Raw genomic sequence first — 13,129 nt, forward strand, 5'->3', positions numbered from 1 at the left:
GCTCATCAAGTAAAGCTTGGCGCGTCTGTTGCTCAGAATTTAAGGTGCGCTGCTTTTGAAATCTTATACGTGCCCCTTGATAGCGAGCAGCATCATAACTCTGTAGTTGGCACTTAATATTCTCTTTCCCGGCATTTCACATTCCATCTCATAAAGATTGCAGACATTTAAAAAGCATCTTTTCATCATTCTTTCTATAAAAAGACTTGACAGCCCTGATTTCTAAAGCTATAGCACGAACTTTTTGTTTAAAAAGCTCCCAAGCAACAAAGATATGCAAACCAATCGAAAAGGATTGCCTCATTGCCATGTGGACACGATGCATGAATTCCTGATCACAGAGGAGCTTCGCATTCATTTTCCAAAGGGCCCACTGGGGACGGAATCGTTTGTGAAGATTTTCACGAATTTGCGCTATGACAATACAATGGTCTGAGAATGATACAGCTTTGGTGCTGCCGGACATTTTACGAGATAGGAGTGATGAGGACACGTAAATCCAGTCAAGGCGAACATGAGAACTGCCCTGTACTCTTGTATATGCCGTTGCCCGATTCAAGACACCGATGTCGATTAGTCCTACATTATCTGCAATGGCGGATAAAAACTCACCACTCCTGTGTCTCTTTCTAAGAGGATTATTATGATCAATAGCTTCACATACCCAGTTGAAATCTCCCATAAGTACCGTGCATCTGTCGACGTCAATTAAATTACGCACTTTTTCAAATCATTCAAGTTGTTTCGGAACCTCATTAAATGCATATAGATTGATAATTTGCCATGGCACTCCTTGCAACAAAAATCACAGCATATATACCTGCCCTGTTCATGAACACTAGTGTAAAATGCTGAACAGGATAGGCTCTTTCTCAGAAACAACCAACAGCCCGCGGATAAACTTTTTGCATGTGAGACACGCACATTATACTGATAGAAGAGGCCGCAGGGCCTTCTCCATCTCTTCCTCGCTCTCGATCTTTGTCTCTTGGATGGCAACAGTCAAGACGCTTCCGATTGAGAAGTCTACGAAGCTGTGCTTGTTTCTGCGAAGATCTAAGGCCGCGTACGTTCAAGGTAGCAAAGATGAGTCGCTCAGACTAAGCTATGGTGACTGCCTTCCAATGTCACTTGATCAGTCTCAAAAGTTGGCGCTGAGGCTTCCCGTGAACCTCCACCAGGCCTCCCAGTGTTGGCACTCATTTCTAAACTTGCCTTATGCAGGCTCAATGTCAGAAAAGGAATCGGGTTAATATGAGAAATAAAGTGTTTTGAAACATCAAAAGAACAGCAAGACGTCACACAATGCTAATTGCGCAATGAGTGAATCGTTCATTGCTCAAACCCACCAGAAAACTTGTTGTTGATCCCCTATTAGCTATGGTGCATGCCCACTTCAGACATATTTCTTCATCGTCCTCAGCCACTGCATAAAAAATTGCACAAAATTCAAAACAAGTGTGTAGTGAACACCCTTCTTCTCCAAACAAGAGAGAGAACAACCTTATTGAAAAATAAAAGAACCCCAGTCCGGGTCTACTAAAAAAAAGCCTATCTATCAGACAGGCCTAAAAGTTGCAAATGCTGGAGCAGTGTCTTCATGATGTCCTGGGAGGAGTCTGCCAGCCACTCCTCCAGGGTCGCAGGTCTTAGGTTTATTGGTATGTGCTTGAGGCTCCTGGCCAAGGCTGCGCGACCACCCAGACAATCCCACAGAACGTGAGCATTATCCGGGAAGCCACCACATGCCATGCAAGCAGGAGACCCGTCTTTGCCTTGTATGTAGTGTTGAATGTGTGGTGTCATTAAAGAGTGAGTTTGGGCACGCCTTATCAGGGATGCGTCGCGTCTTGTCATGAAATGAGAGGATCGGGATAAACCCTGCGATTGTTGCGCATCTCATCTAATCGTTCGCACCTCTCCAAACGTGCCATAGCAAGTAATTCGGTGCGTTTTAGTGAATCCGGCCACCACAGAGGAGGGCCTGGGAAATTTACACAGGACATGGCGTGTGCCATTTCATTCCCTCTGATCCCCGAGTGAGCAGGTATCCACTGTATACGAACATGTAACGAAGGGTGGTCAGCTAAGTGCTTCGTAAGTTTGTTCTAATGCGCGTCTGGAATGTCACCTGTCGCGAGGGCTCGACAGGCAGCTTGGCTATCTGTGCGTATCAGTAAATTACGGGCATTTGGATTGGGAATGGTAACTGCTTCTACTATGGGCGTGATTTCTGCAATGCATTGCGTACTAAAGTTCTTATGGAATCCCCATGAGAGTGGTAGTCCATCGAAAGCTATTCTGGTTTGAAAGCCCTCGCCGGTATGAGACGGAGATGCATCCATGTACAAGATCCACTCTCCAGTGGTTTCTTGGAGATGTTGTACTCGTGATTTACGTTGTCCTGTTTGGTTATCTCGATCCATGTGCCGCGGAACTGGTTCAACAGTGATCTGGTCGAGTGTCGTCCAAAGGGGCCGGGTTGCTTCAAATGCCACAGGTGCAGCAGATATGTCGTAGCCTAATTCACGAAGCAGGGCGTATTCTTGTGCGGAACGTTTGAGGCACGTGAATTGTGCTTCACGGTGAATTTGGGCCAACTCGCCAAGGTTTGGTAGGATCGCAGTTCCTTGAAACCTATCAGACTTTGCATAATGAGGGGTACCCAGTATCGTGCGAGAAATCTGACGAAGCAGGGTCTTGAGCTTCGATTTTTGGGTCTTGGTGATGTCAATATATGGATATTGATACATGACGCGGGGAATGGCTAAAGCTAAGGTCATGCACCTGAGTTGGTGTTCTTTGATGCCTCTCAACTTTCGCGTTATGCGTTTCAAAAGACTGTGTACTTGCTGCAGCTGTTGTATTGTATGTTGGAGCCACTCCTTTGACTTGCCGTCATCTTGCAATCAGAAGCCTAGCACTTTGATGCAGGGCTTCCTGGGAATAGGGTCATTCTGTATGGAGAGTGTAACGAGTTGTCGGTCTTCCTGAGCGTTTAGAAGCTTCCCATTGGCTACGACGATAAACTCCGATTTGGCACTGAAAAGAGTGAGCCCTCTTTCTTTAAGGTATCGAGAAGTCATGTCAATGGCCGATTGTAGCGTGTGTTGTATTTCTGATGGGGAACCCCTTCCGGCCCAAAGGGTGATGTCATCTGCATATATTGTAAACTGATGGTCTTGTATAGATCCGAGTTCCTGCGTCAGACCATTGAGAGCGAGGGAAAAGAGTGTCGGTGACAGAATTGATACTTGCGGAATGCCTCGTTGGAGGTATCGCGTGTGCACTTTTGCTTAATTTACTTGCACGGCGACTGTGCGGTCGGTAAGAAAACTTTTAACATAGTTGCATAGCTTCTGTTCCGGTCGGATCACCCTAAGGCCCTCAAGAACTGCTGCATGGGTTACGTGGTCAAACGCCCCCTTAGTATCAAGGCCAACTACAGCACGCATTTGAGAGGTGCTGTGCATGGTGTACACATCCTGCAAAGCAAGCATTGCATCTTGCGTAGACATGTGTTTTCGGAAACCAATAACGCGGGGGTCAACCGAACAGGCTCTATCCTGCTGCCAGAGTAGTCGTGTTAGTGCCATGCGCTCCATAAGTTTCCTGGACACGATGTCAGTGAAATCGCGCGAAAATTCCAATTTCGTTTGGTGCCTTATTGGTCTCCAAACAATGACGAATAACAGCATAGTAAATGCTGGCCTAGTGCACAAAATATATGATTATTTATGGCTTGGTGGGTGCCCAGCAGTGTGCTTTTGGCCCCCAAACAGTGTTCAGAAAAGGCTCTGAAAGGCTGCTCTTCTAGCTTTGGCTCTGACGGTGCTGTGCGTTACGTGGAGGCCTGGCATTTTTTGTTTTTCACTTCGATTGGTCATTTCATACATTGTGCATTTCCTACTTCTAAATGTTAGCATACAGGTAGTGGTGCGTTGCACACATCAGTACCACTTCCTGGTGCTGCGTAAGCGTATATATACGCAGGCTCTCACACGGCTGCATTTGGTTAAATGGTGTCTAGTAGGTCTTGTGCTCCTCATAAAGGGTAATACTAGCTTGTGAATAATCAAACTAAGCATGGACAAAGTTTATTACATTGTCCAGATGATCCCCACATCCCCGCAGCTTGTACTTAGCGCTAGGACATATTGTTCCGTCTATAAACACGTCCAGACACCGAGAGCGGTGCACAAATTCAAAAATATTTTCTTCTCTCCTAAAACAAAAATTATTTAATAAAAATTTCTGAGTGCATAGCCAATAAAGATTGCTACTACATTTGCTATTGAGCATATCTTTAGTAGGTCTGCCTCAATGTTGAATTCACAGCCAAATATATGCGAACGTGAACATTTTTGCAACTTTGTCACCATCTGTAAACATTATTTCGCACTGTATATGCCAGCAATTATTCTTGGTCTACAGCAAAACATTCTGACAATACACTAAAGTCAACCTTCACATTTCCCCTGATGTAGTCTTTTTATGAAAAAATTCCCAATATGAACCAGATTCTCCATACTCGTTGCCACATAAAAAATCAACGAAAACGTAAACACTCATAAACTTATTTTCAGTAAAATGCTTACTATTTTTCTAAGGGCAAATATTTGTCTTATCCTAATTTAAGAAGAATGAATTTTTCGACATGTTTCACGAGATATGGTTCGGAGCCTTCCGAATAATTTCAAATGAGGCTTGCGTTACTAGAGACCTTTTTTTTTCGCAAGAAAATGTGTTGGGGAAACACTTTTGGTTTTAGGTAGACAATTCTGTATTTTTTTAAGTAAATGAGATATGGTCGAGCACCAAGGTTTCGACAGTTGGTGTGGAATCACCCACAGAAGTATTTCATACACTGGTATTTATTTTGTCCTTTTTTTATTTTCTTTTTGTAATGTAGCTGCCTTTCCATGTGATACCCTCAGAAGAGAGTCCGTAGAGGTATTAACAATGAATATATAAATACAAAAGTACCACTCGCTTCATTTTTCCTTCTATCTCCTGTTTTCTTTCTACCTCTATGCAACAATATGCTATAAAAGGCTATGTTATGCTCTGCTAGCGTGCCTGTATAGCTAGCTGAGTGGTTACGGCGTTCCCATTCAAATCATGAATACTACACAATATAAATTTTGGAGTAATTGTCTTTTGCTTGATATTCCCCCAAGCATACAGAGTAAACGTTAAAATTATTGAAGTTCAAGCATCCTTGAGGCCACACAAATTTTCATCAACAATTGTGCATTGTCTCGGGTCATCAGATTATGAAAGATTTTTCCAGATGACTATGTCATATTTGTAACTAATTGTGCTAAATTTTGCACACAATGCTTGTTTGCAGCTCTGCCTGTTCTTATGATTCCTGCCACTGTACTATTATGTTCCTCTCTGCATGTTTTACCCTGAAAAAAGGTTCGTTTTTATGCCTTTTTTGCCACTAAATTTAAGGGCAAAGTCACCATTTAATGCTCCTCTGCAGCCTGTAGAGTAATATGAGTAAATGAGTAAATATTTACACACTCGTGCAAGGGCCGCACTTTTTCCCGTGATTTTGATAGGGTGTGGCCCTTCCACAGAAGTGGGAAACCTTTTTTAAATTTTTTTTGTCCATGCATGAAAAAACCTATTTATTCAAGCCATATATATCGAACAATAAAATATCTAGCGTCTAGCTCCGGACATCACTGCTAATTTTCTTAATCAGTATTGCTGCTTGTGCTCGGACCGTCGCCGCTGCTTGGGTCATCTACGCATTCGTGTATCCGACAGTACTCAGTGGCATCCATGGTATTGAAAATGTGCTGTATGCAAGACTTGACGGCACACTCCCGCGAAACGTGGCGTATGCCAGATGTGACGAGACTCCCACGCGCTGGTTAGATTTTCTTTTTTCAGATTTTTGGCTGCGAAGTTGGAGGGAGTGGCCATAACATGAGTGTGGCCGTTAATTGAGTGTACAGCACAGTAAATACATTCTGAAAACGTCCACCTTGTCATGAATCAACCTGTAAGGAATTGTCACTTACCGTAATTACTCGAATCTAACGCGCACCTTTTTTCCGGTTAAGCGGGTTCATAAAACGCATGCGCGTTAGAATCGAGTACGAACAAAAAAATTACGGTCAATCTATTGCCATCGGCAAATCCAAAATGGCCGCCCCCTACGTGCGTCGGCACCATGACCTACTACACTCCTGACCTGCCCAGAGAGCACCTCTTCCAGCGCCCACGTTCTAGTTCATACCTTCTGCCGCTAGGGCCGTCACCTACGAGCGGCGTGGCGCTAGTCAGCACCTGCTCGCTGACGTCATCTTCACTCTTTGTGGTCAAATTTTGACCAACAAAGCACTCGTAGTGCGTATTTATGATCCAAAATTTAGAATTATTCAGAAATAATAATACTAAAAGACATTCAGAATTTTTTTGCAATAAAATGCACGCTACCACGCATAGGCTGCCCTACATCGTGTAAATCTACGGGTTCCCACGTTTGTCAACCAGTGTGCTATAAATACTCAAGCGCTCTGAACACCTTGCTTAACCAGCAATGTATGGGAAGAAATAGTCACATATATGCCGCCAGTTCACTACAGAATGCAGGCATTCTTATACCAGCGCCTACAAAACAACCGTAAAGAAACAGACGAACAGGTTATAGGTAGCGCCACCAATGGTGAGCGGTTGAACGAGAGCGGGGACACGCGCTCCCATAGGAACCCCGCTATCTGAACAGGTCAGGAGTGTAGTAGGTCATGGTCGGCACCACGGAGGAAGGAAAAGGTTTCCTTCCTCCGTGGTCGGCACGGAGGAAGGAAAAGGTGCGTCGGCATGACGCATCGGCCATTTCTGCCTATGTGTTTCCCATGTGCGGCACTTCGTACGTGTGCTGAGCAGTTCGTTATCTAGTAGTGCATTAGCATCGACGGCGTGGAAGGGCTGACTCCAAAAACTCGAGTGCACCACGATGCCGCTTTTAAAAGAAAAGTCATCGCGTGTGCAGAAACGGACGGAAATCGGGCCGCATCGCGGTCGTTCGGAGTTCCCGAAACGTGCGTGCGGGACCGGCGGAAACAAAAACAGAAGATTGTCAACAGCAAAGCTTCTCGCAAAGGCTTCAGTGGACCACAGCAGGGTCGGTTTCCGCAAATTAAAGAGCTGCTCGGCGAGTATGTGCTTGAGCAGCGAGCGGCACAGCGGCCCGTGACGACAGAACTGCTCCAAGTGCGGGCTATGCAATTAGTCTTAGAAAAAAGTCTAATGCGGAGCCAGTTTAAAGCGAGCAGGTGCTGGCTAACTAACTTTATGAAGAGGAAAGGCTTTTTCCTCCGAAGGGGAACATGCATATGCGAAAAGTTTTGCGGAGGAATACGATGAAAAGCTTCACAGTTTTCAGAGGTTCGTCCTAAACTTGCGGCGCAACAACGGCTACCTGCTTGGGCAAATCGGGAATGCCGATCAGACACCTGTTTACTTCGACATGCCTGGCACCACAACCGTCGAGAAGAAGGGGACGAAGCAAGTTCATGTGCTGACATCGGTCCACGGTAAAACTACAGTGACGGCAATGCTCTGTTACACGTCAGATGAGCACAAGCTTCGCCTGTACCTCATATTTAAATGGAAGACGCTCACGAAAGGAGCCGTTTTTTCGAGTGGTGTGATCGTGCGGGCCAGCCACAAAAATGGGTGCGCGTTGCAATCGATGTCTTACGTTTTTTTTTTTCGCATTGGAAATCGGGTGCGCGTTACAATCGAGGGCGCGGTAGAATCGAGTAAATACGGGGTATACCTATTCACTTACACTATCCATCTGTGGCAGTCTAATATTTAGGTGTTCGGGGTGCATTCACTATGTTTGGTGTAGTTTCACTTAGTACGTGGACTTTCTGGTATTGACTGCCGCCAGGCTCTGCAAACAGGTTCTTCCAGGCACTGTGTCCCTGGTCAAGAGTATGACTCTGTCGTGATAATTATGCATTGTTCTGGTTAGAACCAGGGTTGTCAGGTTTGGCTACTTTGTGACTCTTTGACTATTTCTTGAGGCTGGTGGCAGTGGAAGAAGATAGATGGCTACTTTCGGGCTACTATTTAGTTACTTCTTTCTCCCCTCGGTTTGAGCCAAATAATCAATGTCTGGTAATTTCACAGTCACGGACTTTCAATTAAGTGGTGTCAAAACAAGAACTAAAGCATGCTTCCGGCCTCTTAAATTGAATGGAGCATTTTAATTACTCGAAGAATAAATTTTAATTATTTGAATGGCTCATTTGCCTACGCAGGGGTTAGGGTCAGTGGTGAAGATAAAAAAATAAATACAAGAAAGGTACAGATCTAAAGCCACTTTAAAACCAGCTATGTAAAGCAGGCATCGCGTGCAAAACCAAAATGCATCTTGGTATGTTGCTGAGAGAAATCTTATAATGAAGCTTCCATATCAAAAGAAGAATATCAATGCTCAGAATATCCACTTTCCTGGTGACAGAGATCACTCTAAGGTAAACAAGAAGCACCAATAAAACTCAATGATTACATACCACTTTTTTCATTATATGCTTTATGATTAGTTATTACATAAGAAATAGTACAGCAAGCTCCTTCTGTTAGTGACTCATGCTTTCAAGGCATTGTGTGTAGTCGCATGGACTAAGTGAACTGGGCATAGAAAAAGATGCGTTCCTCGACATGGAGATTAATGTACATTGATTGAAATAGCTTTCTCATACACGCACAAAATACCTCAGTGAATGGTGGATTAGTATAATGGTTTATTCAGGGAGGCTTCGCAAACATTGCGGCTGGTACAATGAATGGTTCATGGGAATAAGGCAGAGATTGTGCTTTAAATAATTTCTACATGGCTGGGCTCACCTTCTGCTGAAGCAAGATCTGGGAATGCTAATGGTATGAAAGGTTTAAAAAAATGTCTGATCGATTTGTTAACGTATTTTGAACTGTTGTGATGGAGCTAGTATTCCGACCAATGTGGGTACAGACAAGCCATGCATCTAAACCACGTCCTCGTGTTTTACAGCGAAAGCTGTTATGAGATCAATACTCAGGTCACGAGCGGCGCCGTCGTTATTCACCGCCGCCACCACCTTTCATACCATTGTCCGTAACCACATCGCATGAAATATAGATAGGAAAAAAAAACCTAGTACCGCATGAAATATACATAGGAAAAAAAGCTAGTACCAATGACACAGTGGGGCTCGAACCAGGGTTCGCTGGGTGCCAGCCCAGTATTCTACCACTGAACCATGCCAGTGTTTGGGACTTGTTGGCAAACTTGCCTTAGGCAGGTCTGATGTCAGGAAAGAAATTGGGTTAATATGACTTATAAAGCGTACCGAATTTGTGAAACGACAACCAGTCATCACACAATTCCAATAGTAGTGTAACAAGTGGGTTGTCCGATTCTCCAACCCATTACAAAAGCTTCTTGTTCACCTATTAACTGTGGCACATACCAACTTCAAGCATTATTCCTCATCATCATCAGCCACTGCATGAACAATTGGCACAAAATTCCTTGCAAGTGTTTAGCCGATACCATGCTTCTCAGAAGAATGATGAAAAATAGCATGGCGAATGCCGGCCTACTAACCAAACATTTTTATTATTAATTCCATAGTGGGTATCAAGCAAGTGTGCTTACAGCAGTTACCCGATGAGTGTTTAGAAAAGGCTCTGAAAGGCCGCTTTTCTAGCTTTCACTGTGACTGTACTCACCTGCCACGGAGGCCTGGTGATTTTTCGAGAGAAGTCAATGTCACTGTGCATGATGTCAAAGCAGTGTGTCATGCATTGGTTTTACAGACGGAACTAGGTCACTATATGAGAAATGATAAGAAAAAAAGATCAGTTTTCCTATATCTCCTGCTGTCACTTTCTGCACACAATTTTACTTTTGACAAATGAACATCCATGCTAGACTCACAGATGCAGTAAGGTCCTGGTGCACAATGCACTTGAAGTGAAGCGCTTTGAAGAGAGTTTTCATGCGACGCACATCATTCATTGATCCTTCACGTTTTGAAAGTCCAAAGTCATAGTTGTTAATAATGATGCAAAAGCCCCTTCGTGAGTGAACCATGGTGTACACCTGGAGAAGCAGAAAATATAGCAAGATATTAGAGGGCTTGTAACCACGACATAAATGCATACCACTCGCTTGTGAGAGATTTTGTTTGGCTTTGAGCACCTCATCAACTTGAAAAATTTTTGGCACAAAGTGTGTCATGCCAGGGTCTATCTACAAAAGCTTCAGTGACAAATTTCAGTCATGAAAATGGCACAGAAATAATGCACACAATTAGATCGTGAAAAAACTTCAAGAAAACAGCCTCATAAGCTTCAGTTGAACCCACGATCTCCAGGTCTGCGACAACAGATGCCGGACACGCTAACCCCTCCACCACTCTTAGACATGCAGCAGGCTTTGCAAATGCACCTATTTTCTCACAGTTTTCTCCCAGAGTGCTCTCGCTCAGTGGGGTGGAGTCACCATTTGTGGACGGTAAAGCTAATTAGGCATCATCATTGCCTCTGCAATTAGCTCCGGTCGCACCACTGCAACCAGTGTTGTATCGAACAATGTTCCAGGAACTAGTTCCTACTAAGAGGAACAGAGGAGCAGTACCCTTCCAATCAGGATCGATGTAACTGTAACAATTACTCATTACGTTTACATCCAAATGGTAGAAGAAAGGGTGTTCCTTCTGTAAACGTTCCAAGGCAATGAACAGGTTCATGAACGCACACATCATGCAGAACAGGATGGATGGGCGACAGCATGAGGCCTAAAGATGTTCGGCTCACTTGTCACATTACTATAATCCATATCTCGGTTTTCACTTCAAGGCACTCACTAGGGGTGCCGAGAAGCAAAAGATTCCGGGACTGCATGCAGGAGGAACATTCCACAGTTGCAGTGTGTCGTAGAAAGGAAATCATCATCATTGTGAACAAGCATGTGCTCCCTTTATCCTCCTCTTCTCTTTCACTCCTAAAAGACATGCCCTGATTTCTCTGGCGTGGGATTATATCACTATGATGCACGGGAGAGCAAGTACAGAGAGAGCGTAAGAAAAAGATATAGAAAAAGAGCAACAAAACAATGCCTGAGGGAAAAAAAAATGAATTTTAGCAAGGCTAGATTCAAAGCCGCCTACCCACTATCTGAAGGTGAGTGCTGTTACCACTCTGCTAACCATTTTTTCTTTCTTTCATGGTATTTATTTAACTTAGGCACGATACTTTGAAGCAATTCAATCCCGACAGAGAACTAATATGTTCGATCTGCTTGTATCACAATCCATCAGTGAACACAAAGCATTAAATAATTTGCTTTGATCTGTAGAGCGAATATATCAAGTAATGAAAATTGACATTTATGCACTTTAACGATGATAAACATAAACACCTCACCAATGCAAATACCCTTATAGCTGGCTTTCCATTTGCTCACATACATCTCTTTCCTAAGTGACCATCTATATGAAGTGGGATGATGAAGAAATCACTCGCTGGAAAACATGCATGTACACTAGAATAGCATAGCATAGCCTTGATTAATACAGTATATCAAGGGGTGGGGAAGGAAAGTAAGAGGGAGGGGAGTGAGCATAGAGGGAGAGAGTATAGACAAAGAGACAGACAAATAGAAAGTGAAGAGAAAATACAGAAGGCTGGAAAAAGCTATAGCACAGATACAGGGAAACAAAGAAAGATATATAAAGTAAGTAAAAAAAAACAAATAGAAGTGGGAGACAGGTAGAAAAAGATATAAATACAGAGAAAGGAATGTACAGAAGTATGTTCGCTGACTGTGAACATGACACTTTACTAAGCTGCAAATGTGTATCCACAACATTATTTTCTACTCACACTGAAATACTGAATCAGCATCATTAAACGCCCAAGTAGTGTCCCGTTCGATTAAATTTTCTGTGCAAGAATTTTATATACTGGGGCCTTTCTATTTGAATATTTGGGGCACAGTATCCTGACTGCACCTTTCAAGACTAACGAAAGTGACGCATGTGTTGGACTTGAAAAAAATGCGCACAAATGTTGCAGTTACTTATGCCTGTCGTAGGACCAATAGTCTCTGATAAATTACACTTGAAGTGTTGATTTAAATTCCATTTAATTACATATAACCTGCTGCCAGCAATGTTAATGTTAAACTCATATAATAGAGTAAAAGCTCATTAATCCGATCCTTGTTGATATGGAGAACTGGACCATTCGGACATGTCCTCCAGTGCTGGCCAACATATACACTGTTTAATGGAATCAAACTATCATTAATTCGGTCATGATAGTCTGCAATCAAGACGATCCTGCGAACGTCCCAAATGTGCGACGCACGAGTCAAAACAATGTTCAGGGACAACCGAAACGAGATGGCGCAGTCCGCATTACAATCGTCATCATGGCTAGCTCTGTGGTAACAGAAAAGCCAGAACAGTTCATGCCTATTTCCGTTTATTACAGCCTGTGACACCTATCAATTGTGGGCATTCAAAAAAGCTACGGCGACTGAGGCTTCTGTGGCTGCGGCAAACTTTTTTTGTTTACCGGCACAAAAGTTGGTCTGAACTGCTTGTGATGGTGGTAGCACTTAGAGAGGGTGTAGAGCACGTTCAGGGCTAATTAAGACGTGTGGTCATGCACAATGATAGTGCTCTGAAAGACGACACAGGCTGACGGAAAGCATCGCTTTTACGCCGATTCTATGCAATATAAGTACATTTATGTATTCATCAAGAAAATGAAAATATATTGTGTATTATACAGCTGCTTATTATTCTAATGATACCATTGATGATTCGTGATTTCGTTAACCCGGACAGTTCTTTCTGTCTGGTGAAATCTGAATTCAAATGATTTTACTGTACGGGTATTTGGGTGTGAGCTTTAATGTGCTCACTTTATTTTGTCTCAAGATTATTTGACACAATATATTTATTAAAAATTTCAATTTCAAAAGTACCATAATAGTAAAAACACAATCAATTTTCAAAATGTGACTGGAACGAGTCCCTTTTGCCTTTCAGGAGCTTGTCATGGGAACTCATTCGAAAATTGGGAAGGAACAAGGAATGGACCT

At 43.2% G+C, this 13,129-nt stretch overlaps 1 protein-coding gene and 1 long non-coding RNA gene across 2 annotated transcripts in view; one reads left to right on the forward strand and one right to left on the reverse strand.

The window, feature by feature from the left end:
• The first annotated feature begins 6,038 nt into the window (after positions 1-6,038).
• LOC142804120 (uncharacterized) lies at positions 6,039-8,545 on the forward strand. Its single transcript, XR_012894465.1, has 2 exons — positions 6,039-6,177; positions 6,831-8,545. It is a non-coding gene; the product is annotated as an uncharacterized LOC142804120 (long non-coding RNA).
• A 942-nt stretch (positions 8,546-9,487) lies between these two features.
• LOC142803125 (caspase-8-like) overlaps positions 9,488-13,129 on the reverse strand; it is a 46,926-nt gene continuing 43,284 nt past the window's right edge. The window contains exons 5-6 of the mRNA XM_075888228.1: positions 9,953-10,117; positions 9,488-9,517 (exon numbers count right to left, since the gene is read on the reverse strand). Of these exons, the coding sequence (XP_075744343.1) occupies positions 9,488-9,517; positions 9,953-10,117 (195 nt within the window). The remainder of the gene's footprint in view (positions 9,518-9,952; positions 10,118-13,129) is intronic.

This window comes from Rhipicephalus microplus, chromosome 3 (assembly GCF_043290135.1).
Source record: "Rhipicephalus microplus isolate Deutch F79 chromosome 3, USDA_Rmic, whole genome shotgun sequence".
NCBI classification, from domain to species: Eukaryota; Metazoa; Arthropoda; class Arachnida; order Ixodida; family Ixodidae; genus Rhipicephalus; species Rhipicephalus microplus.